The sequence below is a fragment of the Staurois parvus genome, unplaced genomic scaffold (genome assembly GCF_062004578.1).
Source record: "Staurois parvus isolate SC_StPar_1 unplaced genomic scaffold, SC_StPar_1.0 ptg003937l, whole genome shotgun sequence".
NCBI classification, from domain to species: domain Eukaryota; kingdom Metazoa; phylum Chordata; class Amphibia; order Anura; family Ranidae; genus Staurois; species Staurois parvus.
Genome location: NW_028321732.1, coordinates 19400 through 29820, shown reverse-complemented (window position 1 = coordinate 29820; position 10421 = coordinate 19400). Strand labels below are relative to the sequence as shown.

General features: G+C 51.8%; 1 protein-coding gene across 1 annotated transcript; it reads left to right on the top strand.

Moving 5' to 3' along the window:
* Positions 1-3: 3 nt before the first annotated feature.
* On the top strand, positions 4-8693 carry LOC149427205 (MTRF1L release factor glutamine methyltransferase-like; the record flags this gene model as incomplete). Its single annotated transcript, XM_089668192.1, has 6 exons — positions 4-26; positions 606-655; positions 1800-1905; positions 2542-2637; positions 6490-6603; positions 6851-8693. Coding segments are annotated over 6 exons (432 nt in total), but the record flags the coding sequence as incomplete, so codon positions are not given.
* Positions 8694-10421: the final 1728 nt, after the last annotated feature.

Below are 10421 nucleotides of genomic sequence, written 5' to 3'. Positions count from 1 at the left end.
AACCTCACCCGAGACAACGCCGAGGGGTAAGTGACTTAGGATACCAATCAATGAGCTGACATTTCAGACAAGGATTTCGATTTTGTTGGATTTATCCCTTTAATTACCAACACCTCAGATTCAGCCACCTCCCCCAACCCAAATTAAAGTAGAACTCCAACTTAAAGGTTTTTTTTTTCCTTATGGATCCCATATATATATATTAGGGAGGAAGGACACCCTGTCATTTGGCCCATTTCCTGTGAGCCCAACCTGTCAATTACACATCCTCTAGGGGGCCCATCATCCCCATCATGTAGGCGGGGCTCCCACTACTTCAGATCCAGCACACAAAAATACCTGTTTAATAAATGGGTAAGGATTCTCCGAGCACTGAGGGTTAGCCAAAAAGATTGTGCAGAATAAAAGCTCAATCTTTCCCCTCCGGACCCACCTCATTGGCTGGGTAGATTCTCTTTAACTGATCCCGGTGCTCTGCCTCTAAGGAAATCATTTATTTTTGTATAGAAGAGATATGAAGCATTGATGACAATGGATACATAGATGGAATGATTGGGGATACGTGGTGATGTCCAGTGACACCGCTCTGTGTTTTTGTTCTGCAGACTCAATCTACAACACCGAATCCAGATTCTCCAGCACGACGTATTGTCAGGTTAGACCTTCTGTTCTGGCAGAGTGTTTCCAGCAACCCTTCCTCTGCCCTCGGCAACCCTTCCTCTGCCCTCGGCAACCCTTCCTCCGCCCTCGGCAACCCTTCCTCCGCCCTCGGCAACCCTTCCTCGGCAACCCTTCCTCCGCCCTCGGCAACCCTTCCTCCGCCCTCGCCAACCCTTCCTCCGCAACCCTGCCTCCGCCCTCGCCAACCCTTCCTCCGCCCTCAGCAACCCTCCTTCCTCCGACCTCGACAACCCTTCCTCCTCCCGCGGCAACCCTTCCTCGGCAACCCTTCCTCAGCAACCCTTCCTCCGCCCTCGGCAACCCTTCCTCCACCCTCGGCAACCCTTCCTCCGCCCTCGGCAAACCTCCTTCCGCCCTCGGCAACTCTTCCTCCGCCCTCGGCAACCCTTCCTCTGCCCTTGGCAGAAGGGTTGCTGAGGGTGGAGGAAGGGTTGCTAGAGGCGGAGGAAGGGTTGCCTCGGCAACACTTCCTCTGCCCTCGGCAACCCTTCGTCCGCCCTCGGCAACCCTTCGTCCGCCCTCGGCAACCCTTCGTCCGCCCTCGGCAACCCTTCGTCCGCCCTCGGCAACCCTTCCTCCGCCCTCGGCAACCCTCCTTCCTCCGACCTCGGCAACCCTTCCTCCTCCCGCGGCAACCCTTCCTCGGCAACCCTTCCGCGGCAACCCTTCCTCCGCCCTCGGCAACCCTTCCTCCACCCTCGGCAACCCTTCCTCCGCCCTCGGCAACCCTCCTTCCGCCCTCGGCAACTCTTCCTCCGCCCTCGGCAACCCTTCCTCTGCCCTTGGCAGAAGGGTTGCTGAGGGTGGAGGAAGGGTTGCTAGAGGCGGAGGAAGGGTTGCCTCGGCAACACTTCCTCTGCCCTCGGCAACCCTTCTTCCGCCCTCGGCAACCCTTCGTCCGCCCTCGGCAACCCTTCCTCTTCTTGTAACAATCCTTCAACCTTTTCCAGTAACCCTTCTTCCACCTCCAGCAACCTATCTGCCTCCAGAACTCCTTCCTCCGCCTCCAGTAACCCTTCCTCCGCCTCAAGTAACCCTTCCTCCGCCTCTTCCAACCTTCTTCTGCATCCACCATCCTTTCCTTCACCTCCTCAGTCTCACTTCCCTCTCTAACACAGACCCCGCAGAGCACCTCCTCGCCTTGGGCCCTGTGGACGCTGTGGTCAGTAACCCTCCCTACATATTTACAGAGGACCTGTCTACTTTGGACCCAGAGATCTTAAGGTGAGGCGCCTTTTTCTGTCCATCCATCTGATTGTATCTACTGCTAGTAAATCAAACACTGCTGGACGGTCTGATTACTCAAGAGAGCATTTTACCATTTTGGAGATCGTCCTCCCCATCAAGGTCTGACCCATTCATGATTTGGGGGGGGGGGGGGGGGTCATTCAAGCCTAAATGCTCAGATTGAATTTCGCAATGTCGGTGTTGAGGAGCGGAATTATGGGAATTTCAGCATCAGTATTGGGATCCTCCATTACTGCAAGAAAGGGTGATGAGATCTGGACCCCACTATCCGCCCTCCCCTCCCCATCTCTAAACACGTACCTGGCTCCTGTCACCACTTCAGTGGCTCCAGCACCGCGCCCCATACTTCCTGCTCCAGTACCGCTCTCCATACTTCCTGCTCCAGCACCGCGCCCCACACTTCCTGCTCCAGCGCCGCTCCCCACACTTCCTGCTCCAGCGCCGCTCCCCACACTTCCTGCTCCAGCGCCGCTCCCCACACTTCCTGCTCCAGCGCCGCTCCCCACAGAGAGATTTTTTTTTTGTTTAACTTACACTAGATACCCCGTAATCTGGTTGGCTGAAAACATTCCCAGACACCTGATTGGATAACTGCATCTTCTTGTTCTCTAGCTATGAGGACCACACAGCATTAGATGGGGGCCCCGATGGAATGGATGTGATGAAGGCTATTCTGCGCCTTGCACCTCTCCTGCTAAAACCTGGAGGGTAGGTGAAATCTTGTGTCACCCCCCCCCCCCCGCCTTTCTGTCAGATATCGCAACGCTTCACCCAGAAAATTGCTGCGATGACAGATGTTTCGGCATTCTCGTGTTTATTTCTTTGGTTTGTATTGGCGACACAAAAAAGTGGAGAAACAAAAAGCCGAATCGGACACATTCCACACAAAACCCCGAAAATGGACCAGACAAAGTTATTGGCACCCTCGCAAAATTGTAAGAAATAATTGCATTCCAAGTGTGTGACACTCCTGTAATTTGTCATTAAACTCCCCGTATCCATGACCAGGTGATGACAACATAGAAATCACACCGACAACCGGGGACAATGGTGACACATGACCTCCACCTTTCTGTTGTGTGCCATATGGAGGCATGGAGAAGAGAGAGCAGCAAAGAATTGTCTGAGGATTGGAGAAGAAAAATGGTGCAAAAGCACGGACCATCTCAAGGTTACAAGTCCATCTCCAGAGAGCTTCACGTTCTGGTGTCCACTGTGCGCAACATTGTCAGAAGGTTTCCAGCCCATGGCGCTGTAGCTAATCTCCCTGGATGTGGACGAAAGAGAAAAATTAATCAAAGATTGCAACAAAGGATTGTTGGAATGGTGGCTAAAGATCAACTTCCAGACAAATCCCAGCTGACCTTCAGGCACCGGGTACAACTGTGTCCGCTCACACTATACGTCCCATCTGAATGAAAATGGACGCTATGGTAGGAGACCCAGGAGGACCCCACTGCTGACACAGAAATATGGTAGGAGACCCAGGAGGACCCCACTGCTGACACAGAAATATGGTGGGAGACCCAGGAGGACCCCACTGCTGACACAGAAATATGGTAGAAGACCCAGGAGGACCCCACTGCTGACACAGAAATATGGGGGGAGGACCCCACTGCTGACACAGAAATATGGGGGGAGGACCCCACTGCTGACACAGAAATATGGGGGGAGGACCCCACTGCTGACACAGAAATAATGGGGGGAGACCCAGGAGGACCCCACTGCTGACACAGAAACATGGGAGGAGACCCAGGAGGACCCCACTGCTGACACAGAAACATGGGAGGAGACCCAGGAGGACCCCACTGCTGACACAGAAATATGGTAGGAGACCCAGGAGGACCCCACTGCTGACACAGAAATATGGTAGGAGACCCAGGAGGACCCCACTGCTGACACAGAAATATGGTAGGAGACCCAGGAGGACCCCACTGCTGACACAGAGATATGGTAGGAGACCCAGGAGGACCCCACTGCTGACACAGAGATATGGTAGGAGACCCAGGAGGACCCCACTGCTGACACAGAAATATGGTAGGAGACCCAGGAGGACCCCACCGCTGACACAGAGATATGGTGGGAGACCCAGGAGGACCCCACTGCTGACACAGAAATATGGCGGGAGACCCAGGAGGACCCCACCGCTGACAGAAATATGGTGGGAGACCCAGGAGGACCACACTGCTGACACAGAAATATGGTGGGAGACCCAGGAGGACCACACCGCTGACACAGAAATATGGTAGGAGACCCAGGAGGACCCCACTGCTGACACAGAAATATGGCGGGAGACCCAGGAGGACCACACTGCTGACACAGAAATATGGTGGGAGACCCAGGAGGACCACACTGCTGACACAGAAATATGGTGGGAGACCCAGGAGGACCACACTGCTGACACAGAAATATGGTGGGAGACCCAGGAGGACCACACTGCTGACACAGAAATATGGCGGGAGACCCAGGAGGACCACACCGCTGACACAGAAATATGGCGGGAGACCCAGGAGGATCCCACTGCTGACACAGAAATATGGCGGGAGACCCAGGAGGACCCCACCGCTGACACAGAAATATGGCGGGAGACCCAGGAGGACCCCACCGCTGACACAGAAATATGGCGGGAGACCCAGGAGGACCCCACCGCTGACACAGAAATATGGTAGGAGACCCAGGAGGACCCCACTGCTGACACAGAAATATGGTAGGAGACCCAGGAGGACCCCACTGCTGACACAGAAATATATTGGAAGCCAGAATGGAGTTTGCCAAAACTTACCTGAGGAAGCCAAAATCCTTCTGTGAGAATGTGCTGCGGACAGACGAAACCAAATTCCAGTTTTTTGGTAAAGCCCATCATTCTACTGTTTTCAGAAAAAGCAATGAGGCCTTTTAAAGAAAAGAATCCAGTCCCTCCAGTCACACATGGTGGGGGGTCACTGATGTTTTGGGGTGCTTTGCTGCTTCAGTTGGATGTCTTGACCGTGTGCATGGCATTATGAAATCTGATGACGCCAAAGAACTCGAGTGCAATGTAGGGCCCGGTGTCAGAATGTTGGGTCTCCGTCAGAGGTCATGGGTCTTCCAGCAGGACAATGACCCAAAGCACACGTCACAAAGCCCCCAGAAATGGTTTCAGACAAAGCGCTGGAGAGGACTGAACTGGCCAGCAACGAGTCCAGATCTCCATCCCATAGAGCTCCTGTGGAGAGACCTCAGAACAGCAGTTGGGGAAAGGAACCTTCCAATCTGGGAGACCTGGAGTAGTTGGGGAAAGGAACCCTTCCAATCTGAGAGACCTGGAGCAGTTGGAAAAGGAACCCTTCCAATCTTAGAGACCTGGAGCAGTTGGGGAAAGGAACCCTTCTAATCTGAGAGACCTGGAGTAGTTGGGGAAAGGAACCCTTCCAATCTGAGAGACCTGGAGCAGTTGGAAAAGGAACCCTTCCAATCTGAGAGACCTGGAGCAGTTGGGGAAAGGAACCCTTCCAATCTGAGACCTGGAGCAGTTGGGGAAAGGAACCCTTCCAATCTGAGAGACCTGGGGCAGTTGGGGAAAGGAACCCTTCCAATCTGAGACCTGGAGCAGTTGGGGAAAGGAACCCTTCCAATCTGGGAGACCTGGAGCAGTTGGGGAAAGGAACCCTTCCAATCTGAGAGACCTGGAGCAGTTGGGGAAAGGAACCCTTCCAATCTGGGAGACCTGGAGCAGTTGGGGAAAGGAACCCTTCCAATCTGGGAGACCTGGAGCAGTTGGGGAAAGGAACCCTTCCAATCTGAGACCTGGAGCAGTTGGGGAAAGGAACCCTTCCAATCTGGGAGACCTGGAGCAGTTGGGGAAAGGAACCCTTCCAATCTGAGACCTGGAGCAGTTGGGGAAAGGAACCCTTCCAATCTGAGAGACCTGGGGCAGTTGGGGAAAGGAACCCTTCCAATCTGAGACCTGGAGCAGTTGGGGAAAGGAACCCTTCCAATCTGGGAGACCTGGAGCAGTTGGGGAAAGGAACCCTTCCAATCTGGGAGACCTGGAGCAGTTGGGGAAAGGAACCCTTCCAATCTGGGAGACCTGGAGCAGTTGGGAAAAGGAACCCTTCCAATCTGAGAGACCTGGGGCAGTTGGGGAAAAGAACCCTTCCAATCTGAGACCTGGAACAGTTGGTGGAAGAAGAGCGATCCAAACTTCCAGTAGAGAGGTGGAAGAAGCCCATTGATGGTTCCAGGAAGCCATTGATTTCAGGTATTTTTTCCAAGGGGTGCGCCACTGAATATTACATTGAAGGTGCCAATAATTTTGTCCAGTTCATTTTTGGGGTTCTGCGTGGAATGTGTCAGATTTGGATTTTTGTTTCTCCACCTTTTTGTGTCACCGATACAAACAGAAGATGTAAACATGAGAATGCCGAAACATTTGTCATTGCAGCAATTATCTGGGTGTAGTGGTCAGTTATCTGACAGAAATGAGGGGGGGGGGGGGCATTATTTTTGTCCATGACTGTATACTTGCCTTGTAATTCCTTTATCAGGGCTGCATAGGACCCAAATTTTCTACATTTTCAGGACCATCTTCCTAGAGGGAGACCCCCGACACCCAGACATGGTGCAGGAGTGGCTGCAGATCCATCCTGAGCTTCAGCTGCAACTTCTCAATGTGGTGAAAGACTTCTGCAGGAAGTACGTCTGTCCGTCACACATGGGGGGTGGTGGGGGGGGGGATTCACTATAACTGGGGCACTGAGAATCTGGTGGGAGCCAATCAGCTTCTAACTTCAGATTGTTCAATGAAGCTTGGACAAAAAAAACCTGGAAGCTGATTGGCTCCCATGCAGAGCTGCACCAGATTCTGGTCTCTCCAGGTTTAGTAGATGAGCCCCCTCTTGTTTTGTGACTCTGCTGAATCCTGTGTGTGTTCCGTTCACAGGCCGAGGTTTATTCACCTGCAGAGGAGAGATGGAACCTCCTGAAGACACACAGGTAGCCGCCTTCAACTGCTTGTCCATCCCAGAGTGCGCTGTGAGGAGGAGGAGCTCAGTAGGGCCCCCTGCAGGATACCAATCACAATGAGATTTACGCCAACCAACAAGAATGACTGCGACCTCCCGTGTGAGAGACGAGCTTCAAGTGGTGTCAGGCCAATCCGCATTTTGCACTTTTCTGGGTGATTGCGTTCATCTTTAAGGGCCAGTTCACACGCGTTTCAGTTGCTTTTTTTTTTTTCTGCATCCAAAACGCACAGAAAGTCGGTGATATGGTTGTCAGTGTCATAGTTTGCATCGGCGCTCGCAGTTCCAGTGCGTTCCGGATGCAGAAAGAAAAGTAGAACAGGCTGCGGTTTTTTTTCTGCACAGAACTGTATTAAAACGCACCAAAACGCACATGTCCCTATTTAAATGGATAAAAAGAGGGGGGAAAAAATAAACGAATGCATAAAAAACGCACTGAAATGCATCAAAAACACATAGTGTGTGTCTATATACAGTGCAGGAAATGTGTATTTGCTCCCCGGCTGATAGTGAACGTTCGCCCCTCACACAGAAATGATCGGTCTAACAATGGAATGTTCGCCCCTCACACAGAAATGATCGGTCTAACAATGGAATGTTCGCCCCTCACACAGAAATGATCGGTCTAACAATGGAATGTTCGCCCCTCACACAGAAATGATCGGTCTAACAATGGAATGTTCGCCCCTCACACAGAAACGATCGGTCTAACAATGGAATGTTCGCCCCTCACACAGAAATGATCGGTCTAACAATGGAATGTTCGCCCCTCACACAGAAATGATCGGTCTAACAATGGAATGTTCGCCCCTCACACAGAAACGATCGGTCTAACAATGGAATGTTCGGTGTAACACTGAGAGACAGAATACAACAACAAATTCAGCAGAAATGCGTCTAACAAATGATGACGGATCTGCATGTTCATGAGGGAAAGAAGGATTTGATCCCCTATCATTCAGCAGGATTTCTGGCTCCCAGGTGTCTCTCATACAGGTAACAAGCTGAGATTAGAAGCAGTCTCTTAAAGGGAGTGCTGCTAATCTCATTGTGTTACCTGTATAAAAGACACCTGTCCACAGGAGCCATCAAACCATCAGATTCCAAACTCTCCACCATGGCAAAGACCAAAGAGCTGTCCAAGGATGTCAGGGACAAGATGGTAGACCTACACAAGGCTGGACTGGGCTACCACACTTCAGACGTGCATCTGTGAATTCATGACATCATCAATGAAATGCAGCTCCCTGACACTAGCAACACTCATGCAGCCCCACAGAAGGACACTGCCACCGCCATGTTTCACAGTAGGCACCATTCATTTTTCTTTGTACTCCTCACCTTTTGTGAAACCCTCCGTTCCAAAAACATTTATCTTGGTCTCATCACTCCAGAGTACAGAGTCCCAGTAGGCGTCTTCTGTTTCAGCATGGGCACTGGCAAATTCTAGGCTGGCTTTTTTTGTGCATGGACTTCCTTCGTGGATGACACCCATGCATGCCATTCCTCTGCAGTGTACGCCATATTGTGTCACAGGAAACAATCACCCCAGTTTGGCTTTCTACTTCTTTAGCTAACTTCAATGAACTTACATGGCAATTTTCTTCAACCTTTCTCATCAGAAAACGCTCCTGTCGAGGTGTTAACCTCCATGGACGGCCTGGACGTCTCTCTGAAATGGTTGCAGTTCCATCTTTGTTACATTTTTGTATCACTTATGCTCCAGTATTCTGACTGATAAGTAAAGCTTTGCTGATCTTCTTGTAGCCGTCACCTTTCTTGTGTAATGAAATGATTTTCTTTCTCAGGCCTTTTGACATTTCTCCTCCATGTGGTGCCATTGCTGACAGCATGAAGTGGGCGGGGTTTTCTTTTTAAGTAACGCCCTTTTATAATCACCTGTCTGCTGGGCACCTGTTTAATAATTAATTAGACTCACCTGGAGCTGAATTCTTTTTCAATCCTCCCTTCTAGCACAAATCCCCTCCCCCTCTACCATATGACCTCTTCTAGCACACAACTCCCAAATCCTCTCCTCAACACCAATCCCCCCCAAATCACCACTCCTAAAACCCCCTCCAAAATTTCCCCTCCTAGAACAATTCTTCTTCCCCCTGCCATAAACCAAATTCCTCCTCTCAAGACAAATCCCCCCCCATTTCTCCCTTCTAGCACAAATCCTCCCCCCCAAACTTCCCCTGCTATCACATATACCCCCTAAACATCCCTACCAGCACAAATCCCCCCTCCCAGCAGAAATCTTTGTCCCCATATCCCCCCTCCCCTCAACCCCCCCTCCTAGCTCACATCCTCTATCCCTCAAATTTCCCCTCCAAGCACAAATCCTCTCCCCTCCACTCTAAAGTCCCCCTCTCAGCACCAATCCCCCCCAATCCTCCCTTCTAGTACAAATCCCCCCCCCCCACCATATGATCTCTTCTAACACAAAGCTCCCAAATCCCCCCCAATCCTCCCTTCTAGCACCAAACCCACCCCCCCCCCCCAATCATCCCTGCTAGCACAAATCCCCTCCCCCCTCTACCATATGACCTCTTCTAGCACAAAACTCCCAAATCCTCTCAACACAAATCCCCCCCAATCCTCCCTTCTAGCACATATACTCCCCCCCCAATCATCCCTAGTAGCACAAATCCCCTCCCCGCAAAAACAAATTTCCCATTCTAGCACAAATCCCCTCCCTCTCCACCATATGACCTCTTCTTGCACAAATCCCCCCCCCAACCCTCCCTTCTAGCACAAATCCCCCCCAAACTTCTCCTGCTATCACATATACCCCCCCAATCCCTACCAGCACAAATCCCCTCCCCGCAAATACAAATTTCCCATCCTAGCACAAATCCCCTCCCCCTCTACCATATGACCTCTCCTAGCACAAAACTCCCACATCCTCCCCTCAACACAAACCCCCCCCCCCCCTTCCTAAATCAGCACCACTAAAAACCACCACGAACTGTCCCCTACTAGAACAATTCTTCCCCCCCCTCCCCCGACATACCCAAATTCCTCCTCCCAAGACAAATCCCCTCCCCCTGATCTCCTTACAGCCCCCCCCCCCCCTTTACATGATATCACAGTGCCCAGGGCAGCCGCCCCTCCTGCCCACCCCTTGTCCCAGCCCTGCACTGCACTGATGACCAAAAATCCTGGAACAGCTGTGATATGTGCTGGATTGGGACCCGTGATGGAATTGGGAACCGTGATGGAATGGGACCCGTGCTGGATTGGGACCCGTGATGGAATGGGACCCGTGATGGATTGGGACCCGTGATTGATTGGGACCCGTGATGGAATTGGGAACCGTGATGGAATGGGACCCGTGCTGGATTGGGACCCGTGCTGGATTGGGACCCGTGCTGGATTGGGACCCATGCTGGATTGGGACCCATGCTGGATTGGGACCCGTGACTGCCTTCTGTGCTGTGCAGTTTAAATGTAGAGTTTTTCCAAATAAACGATCGCAGGAAATCG